General features: G+C 39.7%; 2 protein-coding genes across 4 annotated transcripts; one reads left to right on the top strand and one right to left on the bottom strand.

Moving 5' to 3' along the window:
* Nucleotides 1-9,706: 9,706 nt before the first annotated feature.
* LOC115684681 (small RNA degrading nuclease 5) lies at nt 9,707-17,156 on the bottom strand. 3 transcript variants are annotated; one of them, XM_030609524.2, is made up of 15 exons: nt 17,139-17,156; nt 16,760-17,036; nt 16,419-16,475; nt 16,266-16,331; nt 15,396-15,529; nt 15,170-15,279; nt 14,452-14,556; nt 14,275-14,345; nt 13,840-13,899; nt 13,226-13,281; nt 11,790-11,850; nt 11,367-11,631; nt 11,045-11,226; nt 10,667-10,962; nt 9,707-9,966 (listed from the first exon to the last, which is right to left on the bottom strand). In XM_030609524.2, exons 2-15 carry the CDS (start codon nt 16,835-16,837, stop codon nt 9,843-9,845), a joined length of 1,665 nt encoding a protein of 554 aa, XP_030465384.1. In that variant the 5' UTR covers nt 16,838-17,036; nt 17,139-17,156; the 3' UTR covers nt 9,707-9,842. The 3 variants fall into 3 exon arrangements, with proteins under 3 accessions (XP_030465384.1, XP_056164723.1, XP_056164724.1); XM_056308748.1 differs by having other exon boundaries at nt 15,176-15,279; XM_056308749.1 differs by lacking the exons at nt 16,760-17,036; nt 17,139-17,156 and having other exon boundaries at nt 15,396-15,486.
* A 2,368-nt stretch (nt 17,157-19,524) lies between these two features.
* LOC115684617 (thioredoxin M-type, chloroplastic-like) lies at nt 19,525-21,177 on the top strand. The gene is made up of 2 exons (XM_030609420.2): nt 19,525-20,062; nt 20,607-21,177. Exons 1-2 carry the CDS (start codon nt 19,813-19,815, stop codon nt 20,924-20,926), a joined length of 570 nt encoding a protein of 189 aa, XP_030465280.1. The 5' UTR covers nt 19,525-19,812; the 3' UTR covers nt 20,927-21,177.
* Nucleotides 21,178-21,570: the final 393 nt, after the last annotated feature.

The following is a 21,570-nucleotide window of genomic DNA, read 5'->3' as shown; positions in this document are numbered from 1 at the left end:
TGCATGTGGTAGATGGATTAGTGGATGCTGTTGTAATAATACCTAGTTAAAGACAACGTAGTTAATGTCCATCAAAATCGGTCCACTTCCAAAACTGATATGAAACCAGCTCTTCGACAATATCTTTAGAGATTGTAAAGACTTCCATTTATATCCTTCATATCCCAATCTTTAGAACTATATATCGAATATGTGTTGACATGTGAGTGTCCATTTCCAGGCTGCCATTTTTGTTAGGTACAGATTTTCCTAGAAGTAAAATATGCTTCATAAAATATGTGATGTAAACGGCGATGTAATTATTGAACGGTGTCCACAGCAGTTTCGGTGTCAAATATATGTGTTTTTGTTAAAAGCTTTGGCATCTCGCACTTGCTAAAGGGCTCACTTTCACAGGTGTCAAATATGTGCTTGTTCAACATGTTTATGCTGTCTCCGGTGATGGTGTTGGGGATGCCGAATCTAAACGCACACCGCCGAAAGGCAAAGCCGTAGTCTCCACGGCATGTGCTCATCACTAATGTTGATGTGTGATTCGGTGATTGGCCACTGATCCTTTTGCTTGGATGCAATTACAGATCTATTCTTGAACGACGAGCGTGTGATTATCTCTGACAATTATGCTCTGATCATATATCTTGATTGCTGATTTTTTGTTTGTTTTGAAGCTCCACGGGGTTGCCTTATTATGCTTTAGAGATTTCCTATGGATCCTTTTATGTATCGTTTTGGTAATGAATGGAAATTTCTTTTGACCAAAAAAAACAGTGATGTAATTCTATTTTTCACGATATATATGTCCATGTGTAGACTGTATGATTAGAACTGCGTAAGTTAATCATGTTGCGGCCAATAAGATTTGGTCAAGAACACGTAGCCCCCAATCCTATCGCGAAAGCTTCAGAATTTTGTCCAGGTTGACCACATTCTTGAAAAAATGTTAACAAGACTTGTGTTGGAGGTTTATTGTCTCTAAATAGGATGGTCGCTGGATCAAGAAACGATTATCATATTGATTTTAGTTGGGTAAGCCGACACTCTAGCAACGATAGTTTCTTGTTCTGATTTTGTTGGGCAAACAAACGATAAACTACGCAGAGAAACCAAGAAATTGCATAAAAACCAGGGTTTTGTATTCAACGGGTGGCCCTATCCAGGGAAACTGATCAACGGACCATAAAAAATTGACGAAAAGAATATGGTAGTTGCATGAAAAAGACGTGGGTGATGGCTCAAATCGAAGAATAAAAAATAAAAAAAGATGAAGGAACTATTTTCTTTCATGTGGATGAAAATAAGAGCATAACTGACGAGACACAGATTGGAACTTCGAGAGGGCCAAATCAGATTCCGTGCAAGAACAGCATTAAGAATTGTATAAGGTAAACGGTCTGCGTTTGGACAATCCATCCACTCCGATGGCCAGTCAAATAACAAGTTGAAAAATTTATAATAACCGAAGGAAACAAAAGGGCAATTTTTGTGCGCTTGAATGACACAATATTTAGTACACAGTTTCTTAACTGACGTTGAGATTTCATGCCCCACGAAATCAAACACTGAGAAAGAAAAAGGAGTTCCGTAGAATAGCTTATCCATTAACATCACGAGCACGGATCAAGAAACCATCATCACCAACTGCTACGCATAAAAAGATGGGTTTCTAATTGTGATTGGTGGGTTGCATCTTGTCCATGCTAGATTGTTTCGCAAAACTAAGGAAAAGTGCACGCGCAAGAGACTTGATTTATTCAAGGTACAACAAGATATATATTATATATAAGTATGTATCACTTTTAAGAAAAACATTTCTTGTTAAGCAGTAACAGCAATTCTCAGTTTGCTTCTAGGTTTTGCATTTACATAAGGCTCAAATCCTCGTTGCCAAAAAGGGTTAATAAAGCTCAAAGCCAGCATATAAATAGCCCACGCCTCTCTTAATTACACGCCTATCCCCATAATACAAAACATAATCAAATCTAGAATATGTGCACTAAAGCGCGGGAAAATTATCAAATCAGTCCTAAAACTATTGTACGGCGGCCAATTCAGTCCTAAACCTTTTAATTTTGTCAATTCAGTCCTAAACCTTTCTAATTCTTGCCAATTCAGTCCTTCCGGCCAATTTTGGCCGGCCGGCGCTGACGTGGCCGCCGGCCGGCGCTGGTCGTCCGGCCAACGCTGACGTGGCAATTTTTTATTATTTTTTTTCAAATTTTTAATCTTTTTTAATCTTTTTTTTCTTTTTTTTTCTGATTTCTCCCCTCCGGCCGTCCGGCGACCGGCGACCGGCGGCCGGCCAGAGGGGAGGGCCGGCGAGGTCGACCTCGCCGGCCTCGCCCTGCCGAGGCGAGGCCGACCTCGCCGTCGCTGGGTCAACCTCGCCGTCGCAACCCGGGCGACGGCGAGGTCGGCCTCGCCGCTGCAGGCGAGGCGAGGCCCGGCGGCGGCGATGGCGACCTCGCCGTCGCCCGGGTCGCGACGGCGAGGTCGAGCCTCGCTTAGATCGGCGAGGTCGACCTCGCCGTCGCGACCCAGGCGACGGCGAGGTCGGCCTCGCCGGCTGGGGAGAGGCGAGGCCCGGCGGCGGCGAGGCCGACCTCGCCGTCGCCCGGGTCGCGACGGCGAGGTCGACCTCGCCAGATCTAAGCGAGGCCGACCTCGCCGTCGCCTGACCGCGACGGCGAGGTCGACCCTCGCCGGATCGGGCGAGGCTCGACCTCGCCGTCGCGACCCAGGCGACGGCGAGGTCGCCCTCGCCGCCGCTGGGCCTCGCCTCGCCAGCGGCGAGGCCGACCTCGCCGTCGCCCGGGTCGCGACGGCGAGGTCGACCCAGGCGACGGCGAGGCTCGACCTCGCCGTCGCGAACCAGGCGACGGCGAGGTCGGCCTCGCCTCAGCAGCGGCGAGGCCGGCGAGGTCGACCTCGCCGGCCCTCCCCTCTGGCCGGCCGCCGGTCGCCGGTCGCCGGACGGCCAGAGGGGAGAAATCAGAAAAAAAAAAAAAAAAAAAAAAAAAAAGATTAAAAATTTGAAAAAAATAATAATAAAAAATTGCCACGTCAGCGTTGGCCGGACGGCCGGGCCGGCGGCCACGTCAGCGCCGGCCGGCCAAAATTGGCCGGAAGGACTGAATTGGCAAGAATTAGAAAGGTTTAGGACTGAATTGGCAAAATTAAAAGGTTTAGGACTGAATTGGCCGCCGTACAATAGGTTTAGGACTAATTTGACAATTTTCCCCTAAAGCGCTAACCCAATATCTTTTTTTTTTCACGGATGTATTTATACTGTCCACAACTTTCTTTAATGATCTTAACTCGATTTCCCCAAGATGACAAAACCAGGTTTAGTTGCAATATCCCCATTTTTTAGAAGGAACTAATAGAGTTAGTTCTAGATCACATATACCTATCAGGATCGCTCCTTCATCCGTATCTGTCTACACCTGATTAAGAAAACAATGAGATTTTCTATCTATTTGTCCATAAATGGATCGCCCCTCAAATTGAATATTCAAATCCTTCCTAGGAATACCTACCCAAGTAACTGTCATACAGGAAATGGGAACTGGGAAATGATCTGTCATGAACATGTCCATACGCCAAAGATCTCATCAACCACTGTATGCGCCAAGACACTAATGTAAATTGATCTGGTCTAAATAAATGGAACTTCTTTTATCACACATTATCACACATTATCACACAAAGGAGATGTAAGAGTGATATGACTTTCAAACTCTTGAACGAATGAAATATTAGAAAGTTCTCACATTGATAAAAGTAGGGCAAAATGGAGCATGTTCCTATTTTTGGCATATGCTAAAACCGTATTCTAATTGTGGAAACAGATATGACCTCTTGGAAAGGCATATGGACCAACTTTATACGACTTATGGCAGCTATTTATTAAATGCATTCATATTGCCTATGCACATTCGAAGTCCCTAAAGACTAAAAAAGAACACGTTTTGGTTGTGGATATTAAAAGTCAAGGTCACTTATAATATTATGGGTAATCATAACTCTTGAGCATAATTCTCCTCTTAGGATCTTGGGTCATGCGTGTGTTATAATTTGTTTTTATCAGATTTGCCTTGGCTTCATATCTTTGCTACTCTCTATCTGTTTTTCCCAAGCTATAATATAATCTCCAAGATATGCTGCTTTTGTAGTGTGATAAGATCTCATCTACATCAATCACAAACGACAATTAGGGTGGACGAAATTTCAGGACCTCCAGAAAAGATATTTGGTGTGCTTTTCCCATAAAAATAAAAGATATTTTAACTTTAAAATATTATTATACATTTAAAATGATTACAAGGGACTATAAATGATCATATGTATTACATTTTGGGTGCATATATATTGAACTAAGCTCAAATCTCATATTTTAAAAACCGAAAAATTAAAAGTAAAAAGTCACTCGAAACAAGCTCTTACTTTTGTCAATTTACGTAATTCCAATGTAAATCCACTTTTCGGATTGATTTCGGTCCAAAATGCTAGGAGAGTCTAACACAATCGAAATTGGAATCAAAGTGAACGACTTGATTATAAAAAAAAAATCAGAAATATGGTAACCAATAGATAATTAATAAGGTGGAACGCCAATTAAAATTGTTTACTAGCTGCAACCTAATAAAAGCTTTCAAGCCCTTACACTAGCTTATTTTGGCAACAATGAAAAATCCTTAGAAAAGAATTCATTTGCACTTTCGTGAAATTCGTCCAATCGGGTCACTGATTGAGTCGAGCTCGAAGACAAATTTGGAGAGGGGGCAAAGTTATTGATTGATCAAAGCAGATTCTTCATCTGTACGTGTCACTACAGTTAGCCATGGCTGCTTATTTCGTCTCGCAAGAAAGTGATTCATCAACTCTTGTAACAAGCCATGTTCCTTTGAGCCTGCCTAGCAAACAATCAAAGATGTCAACTCTCTCTCTCTCTCTCTCTCTCTCTCTCTCTCTCTCTCTCTCTCTCTCTCTCTCTCTCTCTCTCTCTCTCTCTCTCTCTCTCTCTCTCTGTGATGAAAAAACTGATGGGTCTGAAATAGCTTTCAAAATTATGAACTCTAAAGCATATTTTTCAGTTACTTGCCTAGCCAAACATCCGTTTCTTTTCAAATTAAACGTCCTTTTGTTGAAAGCAATAATACCACCTTCTTAAGAAAACACCTCCCCTTCCTCTTCCTAACCACGCACGCACGCACAACCTCAGTTGACATCAACATACCTAAAAATCCTTTAACAAACTGGTTTGACTACTCCTATGTCCCATTTCCATTCACACGCCGAATCACAAATTACCTCCATTCTTAGCTAGCTACGTGAACTCCACCATTTAAAAGCTTACCCTTTTTCCTTATCATCATTCAATGCGTTGGGTTGCACGGTGGTTGATATTGTGCTGGCTTCATTGAATACTTAAGAATATGATTCTTAGGCCATGTCCAAAAAAAGGTGCAGAGTTTCTTAGGAGTTAAGAGATATGGCTAGTTGATTCTCTTTACGGGTTTTAAATTATGTTAAGAGTCGCAATCCGTGTCGTGTTGTCATGTCCATCACTGGAGAATTATTCTAGCATCATGTTTTATGGAATGTAAACGAAATGAAAAACTTGTCGGAACGTATCAAAGTTTTGCTACCAGCTTTCGAATTCATCGTGTTTGCGTTGTGTTAGAATCGGCTTTTGGCTATGAGGATATTATCTCATCGTGCTCTTGCACGTGCAAACGTAGTTTTTTGGTGCATAGAAATTGCACTAGGTCTCTATCTTTACTCCTCTATACAATTAACCTAATTATTTGTGTCCTCTCTTCCTATATTCACACCGAGAATCATCTGAATATAGTTCCGCACGCTATAGATGACATGAATTTTCCTACTGTTAGTAAGCTATACCTAATGAGCAATACGCATACAATCCACACAGCTTTTTTCTTGCCATTCAGCAGCCGTGGAAGGCAATCATCAATTCCAAGACAGGTGTACAGGTTCTATGGCTACAAGAAGAATTCAGCGATGACGTGTGATCCAACACAATTGGTGAAGTGACCCGCAAGAATCTGTATTGTTGGGAGAGTTTTCTTGTATCCCTCATGCTGATTTGAAACTAACGCGAATTTGTTCTGACTAAAATAATTTGATTTGCGAGGTGAGAAGTACAGTTAGTTGGAATTTCTGAGTTAGTAAATCAATATCCTGCATTAGGTTCTGCCTGATGGTGCCTTAGTTCTCCCCATCTCAGCTCGGAAAGTGACTTCTCATTTCTTGGCCACTTTCTCCAATATGATGTGCATATGACAGGTTAGTGCCCTGGGATTGTGACAGTTCAGCTACCTTCTAGGGTTTGCTGCTCATGATTCCATCTCTCACGATGATCCCCCATGATAGAAAGAAGAGATCTTTTTAAGGGGATTGAATCCTCGTCCACTCAACTAATCACGAAACTCTTAATATTATCAAGATACTTAAAATTTATATTTTAGAAAAAAATAAATCCATAACTCAATAGTACCTATGATTAGATGGACTGAGATGGTCCTGAAGCACCTAACAATCTCTTGCGAAATAAAGTCTGACTTGGTAAAATGGCTTATACGAATCTCCAAGCTGAGTGTCAAGCTTCTATTTTGACGATTATCACTCTCAAAAATTGTTTCATTTTTCAGTGCTTCCAAATTTTCATTCTATCGCCCATCGTATCATTCTTGATTGATTGTAAGAGATCTACATAATCACTCGTCAATTTTCGCCGCTATTCATAAGTGTTGAAACCTCCTCTTGGACTATGATCGAGTTGAATTGAGTCGACAAGATTGTCACTCAAGATAGGCTTAATGGTTGCGTGTCTAAGACTTGATGCATGACTCAATTCAACTAAGCTCTATGTTAGAACCTTGTAAATTCACCAAAGTGATTTAGAAACTCGTGCTCGTCATGACTCGACTCAATTGTATAAGAGGAATTACCTCTATACATGTTGGATTCGAATACTGAAAGTGCAAAAGAAAATAAAAATAAAAAAACTTTGCAACAACTTGACTAAGGTCGCTGGCTATTCGAATCGAAGTATTTTCCATCTCAAGGTTCCCATGGTTCAATGTAAAAGATACTCGAACTTGAAAAGAACCGAGCCTAGTTGGAAAAGCTCATGAGTCATGAGTAACTTATACTTGTTTACGTCGTAACACAAGAGAAATATTATTATCATCCGAGATATGTGATTTTAAACAAGCTCCTCATGATGATTGGTCTCTAAGGTTCAATATCAAGGTCTATCCATTTGGCTTATTCCTTATTCTGTATCTCAATAAGCTCGTTTTCGACAGATAATCCAATCTTTTATTGTGATAAGTACGAATTATCAATTTTGCATTATCAATCAGGTTAAAGCAGGTTAGGCTTAATTCTTATTTTCATCGATGAATGAACGCATATAAAGCTTCACAAACTCAAGATTCTGCATACAATGGTGAAAGAAAACTTTTTCCTGAAATGAGAGCTTATGTTGAATAACCCGTACGAGTCATCCTCATCCTTAACGAAAGTAACTTGAAAATGGATATGTATTAGTCACAAGATCGCTTGTAAAGATACAATTTGGTAACCCAATTTGGTTTATGACCAGTTCCTGTAAATTAATAGGATGATCGCTATATAACATTCTTCGCTATCGATAAATATACAAGATTGTGACATCTAAACTTGGCTAACGTGAGACGTTTTCATTTGCCCTCTCCTTGTAATTGATTTTCCAGCTGATTGTTGTGATGAGGGGTCAACATTGGGATGCTAAATCAAAGTAGGTAAACATACATACTGTGGAACCACGCCGCCATCGGCTAACGATAGATGATCTCAAGTTTAACTGAATAATCAATTCGATTAGTTTAAATTGCTTGTGAGGTCTAGCTTAGTATGCGGTATATCAGCTCGGACGATGTCGCTTTCGACCAAGTAAAAGCGAAGTTTGAGACGGTTATCATATATGATGTGCTCCGTTTGCGTGACACCGTACCTACTAGGTCTTAAATCCATTATCAGAATGCATTTTACACCTTAAATTTTGTTGATGTCATATCATTATCTCAACCTCCATAGATTAGCCCACAAAATTCAAGATTATGTTTCAGTAAAGTGACTACTTCATTGAATTAATCTCTCTCACTGTCTCAAATGTCACTATCATGTGCTTCACAGTCCCATATTATGAATCCCTCTCACAATTTTGCTTTTTTTCAATCCAAAAACTTGCATGTAGACGCAAAGAAACTAGTTTTGGGGCATGAAAATATCACTTCATCCACAATTAAAAGTTTTCTATTGTGAGAAAGTCGTTGCATCGATGAAGTTTAGAATATCAAATCAACGAGCGGTCGATGAATCAAGGATATGAAACTCGTATGGCAAATTCCCAGAAGAAAGAAGAAGATTACCCACAGAAATTACATTTTGATGAGATGTGGATTCAAGGCTTTTCTTTTGTTTCTCATTTCTCATCAGTGTAAAATTGTTGAAGAGAGCGTTGATCGGTCATGTTGACTGTGCACATCCATTCTGGGCAATGGGTGGATGATAAACTTCAAAAGTTGACTTTTTTCATTTTGCAGAATATTCTGATGTGGTCATAGTCATTGTTTGGAAATCAATTAGGAGATGAGTTTGAACTAAAACAGCATCACTTCTCGGTTATCTCGTTGATGATTCACGAATAGACTCAAGAACAGGAGAGAAAATAACCCAAAAAAAGAAAACCTTGAGTTTGTATAGCCCCTATAATTTTCTACAAATTAAGTCCAAGTCCCTAAACTCTTTGTCAGTAAAAAAGGAAGAAGAAGAAGAAGAAGAAGAAGAAGAAGAAAATATTCATATTGAGATGATATTGCTCGACTTAAGATGCTGCTATAATTATCATGATTCCCTTCGAATTTTGATCGAGTGTCTCCAAGTTTTGAAGTGGGGTTAGGTGGAACAGAGAGAGCATTTACTTCTTTTGCTCCACTGAAGCATGCACATGATGTGAGTGAAACCAGGGAAGTTCACAAGAGGAAGAGTTTTGGCAAACAAGATTAGAACAACACGCTGTAAATTTTCTGAATTAGGACATCCAGAACCAGCTTCCGGGTACATCTTCAATTTCTGCAATTTTTGGACTTGGACAATGGGTACTCTACTTTCCAATATGAATTCCTTCACGAAACATAAACATGATTTCGCAAAAAGTGAAATTCCCTGCAGCAATATCAGCTAAGGAGTTAATGACGCAGAACCCGAGGAACCCGCATGACCGGACTAATCTCAGAACGTGTGTACTCCCTTATTGCCACAGAACAGAGAACCAAAGATGCCAATTAATTTAACCAGAAAATAAGTCGATGTAGTGTTGGTAGTCTTGAAACCGTGACCTTCCAGACCCGACTTGAGAGTGAACCACACGGGGTTGAAGATTTTCCTCTACCTGAGATGAATGAAGAAAGCACGAATCGACTGCAAGTTTGACAGAATGTTTCAGGATTGCAGCAGAGAAACTATAGAAACAGTTCAAATCTACCTCTTGGAAACTGGAGAAACGTCTCTTATTGACTTGCTCTTTCTTTTCTAACCCAAGCGATACTGGAAAAAAGAATCAACACACTCTAGTCCCAAAACTAAAGATGCTTTCCAATATTTTCTTTTTTCGCAGAAATGATGCCAACTAGGCTTTCCAAATGAAAGCTTAATTAAACACGGATCTACAACATCTGAGCAAACAAAGCATAAACAAATTTACAAAAGCTACAATTCCAAAAATCAATTGGCCAGACAAAAAAGAATGCCAATGGACCTCCAATCAAAAGTCAATGCTTCACTCCCACAAAACATAGAGCTACTTCAGCTTGGGCCTGAAGCTCTTCCAAAATCTTCACGATCTTGTCACGATCTATTGTGGTTTCACTCTGCTCCGCAAGCATCTTCCTCAATCTTAATCAATGCAGGAAAAAGTTCTTATGAAATAAGTTGAATAATCATTCACAACGTTCTGACTGAAATGAAGGCTACACGATGCTCAGCTCAGTCAAAAAACATTATTAGGCACAAATTCTGAAATTTAATGCAACAGAATAGCAGAATGAAGCTAATCAAATCGACTACGCCAATATTCCAATTCCTCAATTTGGGACATCCACAGATTTTCCATGCCTTACCTAATACAACACTCTTGTAAACCAAATGACTTCGGCCTAGTCCCTTACGGTCATTCTACCTTTCCAATGTTGGTACAAGATAGCAAAAGTACGCAGATTCCTAAGATGACATCTTAAACCAGGAGCTACATTCGGTCCCGGAGGGAAAACAACAGAAGCAATTTTTCATCCAAGTTATAATCAGTGGAAAGATCTGAAACAATTGCTATACGACTGCTTCCATTTCCATGTTGAATCTGATGCATGCAAGAGTTAAAAACTTAAAAAGGCCAAAGAGAAGATATGACCAGCCCAGGAAAACAATCATGAAAATAATAAACTGTCCTTGGTACAAAAAACTTAAAGATATCATCAATACAACTAACTCAAGTGGTAAAACACAATTTTACTACCCCTTGCCTTATTCAGAAGCTTAGATAGCAACTCCACTAACATTAACAAAAAGAAATGATTAAAAGAGAGGTGAGTCTACTTACCTACGAACAATAGCCGTGTCCCCATGACCAGTACAAATTATAAGCATGGCATTGGTGGGTAAAGCATCATACAGGCTGCGGACTCTAGTATCAATACGTCCAAGAATTTCCTCTAATTCAGGCGCAATACTACATTTGGCCTTGTTCCTTTTCACAGAATTCTTCTTGCATGTTAGCAAGGACATCAGCTCAGCCAATCTTCTATTTAAACTATCAGACTCTTCTGCTTGTTTCTCAAAATAGGAATATAGTTCTGAGAAATGAGCCCAAACAAAGTGGGCTCGTTCACTTTTCACCTGACAAATTGCAAAGGAAAAGGCTTATAAAAATTGTGGGACTAGAGGCAAAAAGCAAACTCAATGACTCCTAAACATCTACCTCCTTTGTGGCCTTCAAAAGAGCATCATCATCAGAAGACACTGGTAACACATGGGACGATCCAGCAGCATATCTCTTGACCGTCGATATCTCATCAATGAAAGAGGTAATTTTCCCACACTCACTTAAAACTGTAAGAAACTTCTTCCGAATAAATGATGGAGGAGCTCCGAAATCAGGTCCTGCATTATATAGGAATAAACAAACAAAATCAACATATAAGTTTAAAAAATTATTAAATACAGACAACAGGGCTTTATAAAAAATTATTAAATACAGACAACAGGGCTTTATCCAAATGCAACATCCATGAATCACTTACCATGTCTAATCTTTAGCAATGCTAATTCCATAGTAGCTCTTGCATCTTCAATACTGTCATGTCCACTTTCCGACTGTTGTATGCATCTGGAAAGAAATCTTTTGGCAAGCACACGAAGAGCAGGCTTGTAAGACCCTCCACGGTGCTTGTACATTACTGATGTGTCAATTACCAATTTATGAGAAATCTTCAATGCCAACAAGTCATTCTCCAACGAATGCCCAATTAGAACAGTCTCCTGGTAAACCAGCTTAAGGAAATCTCTCTGATCAAGGGTACCAAAAAATTAGGAGACAAGGAAACATCATTAAGAGGAGGAAGCACAAAAAAACAACGAAGCTACACTAAAAAAAAGAAAGCATGCAGATGCAGGCGCACAGAAATGCATGTAGAACTGCATTGTCAAACATACAAATGACTCACTTGAACATCCTCAAGACTTGTTGTAACACCATCCAGCATCTCAAAGGTGATTCCACTAAACCTGGATACATAATCATAAAAAGTAGTCAAATTTCAACCGCAGTATGCTCAGTCACATCATCATAGTTAGAGATGGGATTTTTTGGGTGAACAAAAGGCGATAAGAAATTGTAATCATTATCGGACATTAGAAAATATAGTTGGCAAGAACAGTAAAAGTTCCACATATAGCAGTCACATTTCCGTGCAAAAATAATCTCACTTGTAAATTCATAGTTAGAGGGACTAAAATGATAAGAAATTCTAACCAGTGTCCAATACTAATATAAAAAGTCCACAAGAAGAGAAGTTCCCACTACATAATTATTGCACTCACTTACTCATTACCTTTTAATCCTACAAATTGGGAGAAGAGAAAAAACGTTGCATATAGTTACATCATTCATGTCCTGATCTCCACCCAAGGCATTTCGTACTGATAAAAATTAAAAACTACCCAGAGGAGTGCACACAAAGAGGATATCTGCATTTTACATCATGAATCCAACACATCCAATAGAAAATCTGCTTGGCCCAAGGATATAAGGGGTGAAGAATAAATAACTCTTTTCTCTCTATATAATATATATATGTATGTATGTATGTATACATGTCTTTATGCTTTTCCCATAAGATATTGACTTGACAGAGACAGACAATTTCGAAATTGCCACATCAAGTACTATCGAAAAAGGCAAAATACAGAGCTCAACCACAAAAAAGATCAATGGTCCTTAGATGGAGACATTTCTTTTCAAGAGAAAAAGAAAATGTTTGGGCTCACATAAGTGGACTAGAGAGAGAGAGAGAGAGAGAGAGAGAGGGAGAGAGAGAACATTTGCACTGATAAATGAACGGATCTTAACCTTTACAGCAGAGAACTCAATATGGTCAATGGAGAACAACAACAGACTACCAGGGGAATTGGACAACAATAGACATATTCTTCATATCAATTTCTTAAACCAGTATTGCAGTATTTGCAAAGTTAGACAACAATTCACTCCATTCAAGGAAAAGAATGTGCTTCATTATATATTCAATGGCTAACAGAACTTCACAACCCCAAATGAGCCCCGTCATACAACTGCACCCCAGCGCCCCACCAAAATAGACTGTTGCATATACACAAAAATACATGAAAATATATGAATGAAGAGTTTTCTCAAGGGTTGAGCTACTCGAGCCAAATGTGCATTAGCTCAGTCATAAACATCTTTACATCAGCCAAATGTCACCTGTAAGACCCAACAAATTTGAGAAAGAAATAAGTTCATGCATTGCTTGAGAAGCTGTTGCTGAAATTCCCATACTTACATACATCAACTTCACCCAACAGAACAGCAAGGCAAATGATGTAAGAGAAGTAAGCAAAAGCATAACAGAAGAAACCATACCTAGTGTTGTAATCGACTATGTGATTTGCTGGTTTGACAAGTTTATCTAAAACCACCTAAAAATAGTCACATGAAAGAGCCAATAAATTTGCAATTCAATTCAAACTCATGAAAATGATAACTCAATATATATTAAATAGCACAAGAAAGGGCCAATGATCTCAGTGCCAGCTAACAAGTTAGTTACTACGACAGGGTATACACAAAATTAGTAGGTATCATCACTATGTTGCAAGATCCATCTACAATGAATCAATTAACCAGTTCAAAGAGTAGAGACTAATGGAAAACTGTTTTCATCAACACAAAAACCTGAAACTTTTGTACTATCTCTCGATATAGCACCCACTGCCTTAGTCAAACCACTCTCGAAACAAAAAAAAAAGTTCAGCATTGCAACTAATAACTTAGGAGTTAGATGGAAATAAAATACCATTTTGAAATCTCTCTCCTTAACAACTACTAAAAATACCCTCCTTCCTCAACCACCAGCACTCCCTCCACTTTCTCAAGCCCAAAGAACCAAAAGAGTGAAAACAAGGAGAAAAAGGAAAATGAAATTATGAGGACTTATTTCTTTAAAAACTAGATGAAAAGTGAGATTATATGAATACCTCTCCTTTCACATCAACAAGGGTAATTCTGGTGAGTTCGAAGCCCTCGCCTGTAATGCACTGAAATAACAGAAAATTAACAAGGATATAGCAACTAACAAGCTATTCTTGGAAATCTATGTATTCTAAACCTTTGCTTGAATGACAAGAAATTAACTTGTAATTTACACCAGGCTTCTACTCTTTCAACAGGGCGACAACAGCAAGTTGCTCATTGAGAAAAGCACGAATTTGAAAATAAAAAGATGATCATGGGCTATTTCCTATTTACCACTCCCTATCAGAAAACTGTCATCAATCATCCAGAATCCATTAGGATCGTATCTATGTAAGCCTCAGAACTAATAAAAAGATAAAGAACCAAAGGACAAGTAAACAATTCTTTGACAATTAACAATAATGTACGTTTCAAGATCAGTCATAGATGTTCCATACCATCTCACAATCAAGAGCCAACAATTCATAGGGACAAGATCCTGAAGGAGCAGGAAGAGTAGACACAAATCCTGTAACATCAATGCTTCATAAGCAGCTACTTCATCGTATGAGAAAGAATTGTGAGCTAAAACTTTCAAACCAAATTTAACTGATAAATGACGGATTTCTATTTACCTGGTTGGCTGAGACAGTAACCATTGTCTTCTAGTTCTTTGGCCGTGAGTGTGTAATATGAGATGGGAAATGGTATATTTTTCAGGATTTCCAAAGTGGATAGATCTGTGGCAACAACATTGCTACTTTTGTTAATTGAAAGATAAGTTCATCAGGATAGTCAGCAATTAGAACAGCACAAAATAATTAAACAAGTGCAATCAGAAATTTGATCTGGTGGCAATGATGTCATCTACTGTATAATCATCACAAAAGTGATTGTTGCCAGATTATCAATACAGATACAGCTGTGACTTTACCAATCATCAACAATCCCTCTCTAGAAAGATCCAAATATTTCCCCCTAAATTACCACTAATTTTTCATGTTGCCACCGTATGATCTTCCTTTCACTTTTTTCTTATCTTCAAAGCTAAGAAAATATTTCCATCCCAACAAATGATAATAGAACTAGGTGATTAGCTTTTTGTTCTCTTCATGTAAGCAACTACGTCCCAAAAGCAGCATTATTTTGGTTTGTTTCTTAACTGGTCAGTCCATAAACTGTTTTGATAGCCCTTCGTTTGTTCTCTGCAGCCGCTGGCTGCAGTTCCCATGGAAGGGAATGTAGTATCATGTCAAACAAAAAATTGAGAGAAAAGTTGCCGTATAGTTGACATGTAAGCCAGAATGAAATAATCTTCTATGCCAAAGAACTTCCATGAGATTCACAACGGACCTTTACCATATATCTGATTAGGGTTTTCTGCCAAATCACTTTGACTTCTTTTTCTCTTGAGCTTGCATGTCAGAAGTGCATCTATGGTCTGCATCCCATCTGATACACAACTAGCATGGAATAAACACCAAAATCCTATGAGGATTGAGCATTTGATGCATTTAGCATGCAAAAAGACACCTGACAAATACAACAAAGACAAGAGGAGGAAGAAAGTTTGAACAACCTTAGAGCCATAACTGCCCTTGGATTGCCACAACATTGTTTAAGCCCAGCAAGTAATTTGGAGTTTGACATATACAGTGCAGCATCCAGTCCTGGGATATAAAGCATGACCACTTTTGGAATAAGGGGCTTATTCTGCAAATTGCACCAAAAGTACTGATAAATATTGAAAGTAACAAATAGTATGCAACGAAGAGTATGGGAACAAGCACGATAACAGCACATACACTATCTATTCTAGGACTGTGGTTTCCTTTGAAGATCGGAAGTAGCAGTTTACTTCCCCATACAGTTTGCTGCCTTAATATTTGTATGTTGTATAAACAAAATGGATAAGAGTAGAACTGCTCAAGTTCAATCTAACAAATTACGGTTCATGAAGTAAAATGGACCTCTAGCAAGCCAAAGCACCATGAATCAAACACCAAAAGACTGGTACAGTAGACAACAGACAATTCATATAGAGAGAGGCTACTTAAAAATGAAGTATCCTAGCATGTAGAACAGACGTGATTCTCGTAAAAGCTACAGTTGAATGGTAAGCCAGATATTATGATAGCTTGCAGAAAGCAACAGAAAAACATCACTATAACTGCACAATTCCACGTGCATCAAACTACATAAACAAAAGACCTTATACATCATGCAGAGTTAACACCATTCAATTGTAAACGTGAACTCTCTCTCCATCTAGCAATCATCCAAAAGATGCAGTTATACACTACATTATCTGTTTTTTTATGTATTCCATACAGTCAATCACCTCATTACCTTAGCCAACATCAATAAAAAACATAATGCAAAATGCAGCGACCGAATCAGCAGATATCAATCACAGCCGTTCAGGGGAAAGAAATGAGAAGTTATTTACTTTAATGAAAACCCATGATGGCATAAATCCTTCGGCGAGAACCCAGGTGACAAGTCCTTGAACATCCTGTTTCACCAAAAAGCTCAAATGTCTACATATCATAGCAGCACCAAAAGAAATGTTCAGGAACAGGAGAATAAGAAGGGAAATTACTTGCAAATTCAAGGTTGAGTTAGCGTCAGGAGTCTTCAAGACAACTTCTGCTTTAGCCTGCGAAAGTTGGGTCAATCCAATAGGCAAATCCAAACCCTTACCTCCCCCTTAAACCACATAGAACTAGTGAAGATATCACCTCTTTAAACACGACTAGTTGTCTTATAATGCTATTCCAACAGAAAGGTGACATCTTCGGTCCATTATACTCAAGCAGACAAGCTAAATATGAGCAATTTAAACTCTCCGGCAAAAGAAAAAAGTTGCTTCTCGCCAACCCAACACCCCAAAAAAAAAAAAAGAACAGTTTAGACCGAAACCCAGAAAGAGAGAGAGAGCACCTCAGGTCCATAGACATCGAAGAAGGTGTTGCCATTGTTGGAGTCGCTTCTTTGGCTTGAAGAAGCCATTTTTTCCATGCCTCCCGTGTCAATTCTCACCACAAAGCTGCGATTTTTTTGCACTATTTCCTTGTGTCTTTACCCAATTGAACTGCTTTCGTGCAGCCTTCAGGGCAAGCTCTCTCTTTTCCCGGGTTCCTCAGTTTTTGCTTCGTTGGGTCTCTCTCCCTCTCTCTCTCTCTCTCTCTGTGGGTATGCCCAGCTACTTGTTCGTACCCTGATGAGCAAAGGTCTCTTCTGAAGTCCATTGATCAACATAATTTATAACCATAATAATAAGATTATGAAAATCCAAGAGGAAAATTCATAAAAACTTTACCTTTTTGGATTACATTGTTCGCATCGTCCTCTAATTTTGAAACATCTACCTTACGCGATATGCCCCGATCTCGGCGAACGGTAATCTCCCCTCCTCCTAAACTTCTATTTATCGAAAAAATAAAAACATGTATTTTACGTCATTTTAGATTGGGGAAATAACACAAGTAATCCATGAATTTTGGCATAATGTGTAATGTAATCATTGAACTTTTAATTGATTCAATATAGTCCCTAAACTCCAGCTCAATCTTGAACTTTTAAATTATTCAATATAGTCCCTGGACTTTTGCTACATGTTCAATTTAGTCCTAGGACTATATGAAAATGTTCAATATTGTCCTTGAAATTGAAATAACGGAACGGAAGGATAACATTAGACATTTTCACATAGTTTAGGGATTAAATTGAACATTGCTAAAAGCTCGAGGACCACATTAAACATATTAAAAATTTATAGATCAAATTGGACATTGGAGTAAAGTTTAGAAACTATATTAAACAAAATTAAAAATTCGAGAACCATATTTCACGTTTGGCCAAAGTTTAGGAAACTTTTGTGTGGTTATCCTTTTTAGATTTGAAATCATATCCTTTTTTTTTTAGCAAAGAAATCATATCCTTTGCCCCGTTTTATTTTGTACGGTTTCTTATGGAAAAAGTGCTGAAAAAATCTTAAACTTTTTGCATTTGTGCCAATTTAGTCCTAAACCTTTTTTTTGTGCCAATTCAGTCATAAACCTTTTGCATTGGTGCCAATTCAGTCATAAACATTTTTATGGTGCCAATTCAGTCCTAAACTTTTTTATATTGGCGCTAATTCAGTCCTAAACCTTTTGTTTTAGTGCTAATTCAGTTCTTTTAGCCGGATTTTGCTGACGTGGATGCCGGCCGGCTAGTGGCCGGTCACCGATGCTGACGTGGACAGCTTTAATAATATTTTAATATTTTTTTGAATTTTTTTCTTTTTTTCTTTTCTTTCCCCCTCCCCTCCCTCCTTCCTCCAACCGGTCGCCGAACCGGCCATTGGCCAAAGGCCAAAGGCCGGCGAGGTCGGGCCTCGCCCAGCCGCTAGCGAGGCTCGCCCTCGCCAAAGACAGTGAAGGCGAGCCTCGCCAGCAGCTAGGCGAGGCCCGACCTCGCCGGATCTGGCGAGGTCGAGCCTCACCAATGCCTGTCTCTAGCCTCTGGTCGGTCGCCGGTCCGACGACTGGCTGGAGGAAGGAGGAAGGTGAGGGGGAAAAAAATTAAAGAAAAAAATTATTAAAATTTCAAAAAAATTATTAAAATATTATTAAAGTTCTCCACGTCAGCGCTGGTGACCCGCCACTGGCCGGTCAGCATCCACGTCAGCAAAATCCAGCCAAAATTGGTCGGAATGACTGAATTGGCACAAAGACAAAAGGTTTAGGATTGAATTGGCACCAATGCAAAAGGTTTAGGACTGAATTAGCACAAAAAAAAGTTTAGGACTAAATTGGCACCAATGCAAAAGGTTTAGGACTGAATTGGCACCAATGCAAAAGGTTTAGGACTGAATTGGCACAAATGCAAAAGGTTTAGGACTTTTTTGGCACTTTTCCCGGTTTCTTATACTCGAGGCTGAAGGTGTGGTTTGATTAAAAGAGAACTTCAATTAAACTCCCTACTCAAAATCGATTGGACATGACAAGAAAAAGGGTAAAAGCCACCAAAAATATCAAATTATGTCTATGGTGATAAATATACCCTAAACTTTTTTCTTAAGCACCCAAAATCCCAAACCCATACCTATGTAATACATTAACCCTCTATCAAAGTTCTGTCAATGAAAACTGTTAAAAATTTGCCTACGTTGACTCCAGAAAACAAATAGTACTGAAATGGCACTCATGTAGCTTAAGTGAAATAAAAACGGCATTGTTTTGGCTAAAAAATCATCTAACTAAATATTAACGAAAAGTAAATATGTCACATAGGTACAAGTTTGAGATTTTTTATATCACGAGAAAAAATTTAGAATAAATATATCATAGTGGGCATAGTTTAGGGTTTTTGATGTCATAAAAAATTTCATGATAAATATGTCACAGTTGACATAGTTTGGGGTTTTTGACATCATAAAAAAATTCATGATAAATGTGTCGCGGTGGGTATAGTTTGGGATTTTTTTTGTGGGTTTTTTCTCTAGAAAAATCACTTACCGAAAAAACAACCCAGATTACCCTTCAGGCCAACCGGGCCTAGATAGCCCAGCAGCTTGCAGGCCTATGATCATCTTTAGCTATGCATAGATTTACAAGTAAAGGAGAGGACAAAGGAGATTTTGGTTGTTTGCTCCTATCCATTGCTTTTGTGCTGCTCGTTTCGTTTCCACCCAAACCTCATAGCTTAGCTCGCTCACTCTCTAGTTATTACCATCCACATGCACCCGAACGGCTTCAGGACCTCACGATCCCCCACAAGTATCTATCTATCCACTCCCATTCCCGTTCACAGGCTCTTCTACTTCTCGTTCATCCCCGGGAGCACAGGAAAACAAACGAACGAATAGAATAAAGAACGCCCAAAAGAGAACAAAAAGATCCAAAGCAGAGACTTCATAGGAATTAGCTCAGTCAACAAAAGAAACATCTCACAGTTCATTTGGAGAGAGGGGGAGAGACACAGAGAGAAGAGAGAGAGGGTAGAAGAGAATGGAGCAGAATGTACAGATGATGAGCGCAACGAGAGGTAGGGTCTTGCAGTGTTGCGACCGTCCGGTTGCGTTCGCTTGCAAAGGGGTGCTAAATTTGCCGACACAAAGAGGAGGGGTGATGCTGAAGAAGTTTTCTCTCAACTTCTCGCTGTCTTCTTCTTCTCCTCCTCCTCTCGCCAACTCGCTCAGCGTTAGGCACCAGAGGAAGTCTAGCATTATCTGCAAGGCTCGTGACGCGCTAGACGAAGGTCAGGTTTTAGCTCATGGTGAATATGTATCTGCACTCCTCTTTCGTGCCAATGTGATAATATATACGGGCGTGTGAGCTAACTTGTGCGTCCTTCAACTCTTGCCGGTTTATTTCACTGTTTGAAGTTTGGATGCGCGAGGAAGATTATATTGATGATCATAACAACATAAGCGACTAGTTCTGCTACAAGCCCAACATTAGAGAGATGAAAGTTACCGGGAATTACCAATTATGCCACATCGAGGTGAATGAGTTCTTGGTGCGAGCTGTTCGAGTAATTTTAATCTTATAGTCTACACTCGAAGCAGACTGACCCGGACTGACCCAGCATTATAAGGTTTTGCATTAGGTTAGCTGTCGGTTAAAAACTGATTGTCATATACAGCGCTGAAACACCGGCTTTCATCCATACATGTCGGCAAAATTATGTTTTCACCATCGTCCTATGAACTTAGATACTTGGAAGTATTTTCTGAAAAGGGGAAGGATAATTGCTGCTACAGATAAGATGCAAGTGCTTGCTTGACTTGATGTTTGTGCAGTACGAGTGGTGACCGACTCAAGCTGGGACAACCTGGTGATCGGCAGCGAGAACCCCGTGCTGGTGGAGTTCTGGGCACCATGGTGCGGACCCTGCAGGATGATAGCCCCGGTCATCGACGAGCTGGCCAAGGAGTACGCCGGCAAGATCGCCTGCTACAAGCTCAACACCGACGACTGCCCTACCATCGCCACGCAATATGGGATCCGGAGCATCCCAACCGTCCTCTTCTTCAAGAGTGGCGAGAAGAAGGAGAGTGTGATCGGGGCCGTCCCCAAGTCCACCTTATCTGCCACCATTGAGAAGTACCTTGATCTGTGAATTGAAAGCCTCTCAAAACATTCACTCTTCAGGGTTTTGCCCCAGTACTCGTACTACATTACTTGATGTATTTATAAGACCCTTCCTCATGATTCTCCGTTGTTGTTGTACATGAACATACCGCCATTTGAAATCTACTGTTTCTTTGTGGGTGAAGAAAGGAGATCTTTTTTCGCAAGAGATGTGCTTACTAAAGAAAGATCTGCTCTTTCTTCAGCCACAGAGCTGTTGCCGTTCCTTTTTGTGCTCCATACAGAGTCGGCCCGACGCGCTTAATTTTGAATGACCAGAAAGTGGCCCAACAATCCGCAAACCATATGAACAATCATGTCTACAACGGAGTCAAAGAGCAATCCTGAATCGCTTTGCCTTTGATTCTGTTCAAGCCCTGGATCAATTTAGAGACTCTCGGACACACTCAAGTACTCATCAAGCACACGGACATTGCTCTGAAATAAAATCAGACCAACAGACAACGAGGACCGTTATTGCAAAAAGTACAGCAAATCCCATACTCTCTTGCTAGGACATTTCCCAGTTCTCTGGCCATCCAAATGACATGGTGGGAAAGGCATTATGTCTGCGCCCAAGAAAGAAGTGGGATTTGGAGATGACCTGGTTTTACTGCGACTTCAAGTCTAAGT

The sequence above is a fragment of the Syzygium oleosum genome, unplaced genomic scaffold (genome assembly GCF_021117445.2).
Source record: "Syzygium oleosum isolate NSW1041296 unplaced genomic scaffold, Sole_v2.1 Sole_v2.02, whole genome shotgun sequence".
Classification (NCBI taxonomy): Eukaryota; Viridiplantae; Streptophyta; class Magnoliopsida; order Myrtales; family Myrtaceae; genus Syzygium; species Syzygium oleosum.
The sequence above is the reverse complement of the archived record's forward strand: the minus strand, read 5'-3'. Positions and strand labels throughout refer to the sequence as shown.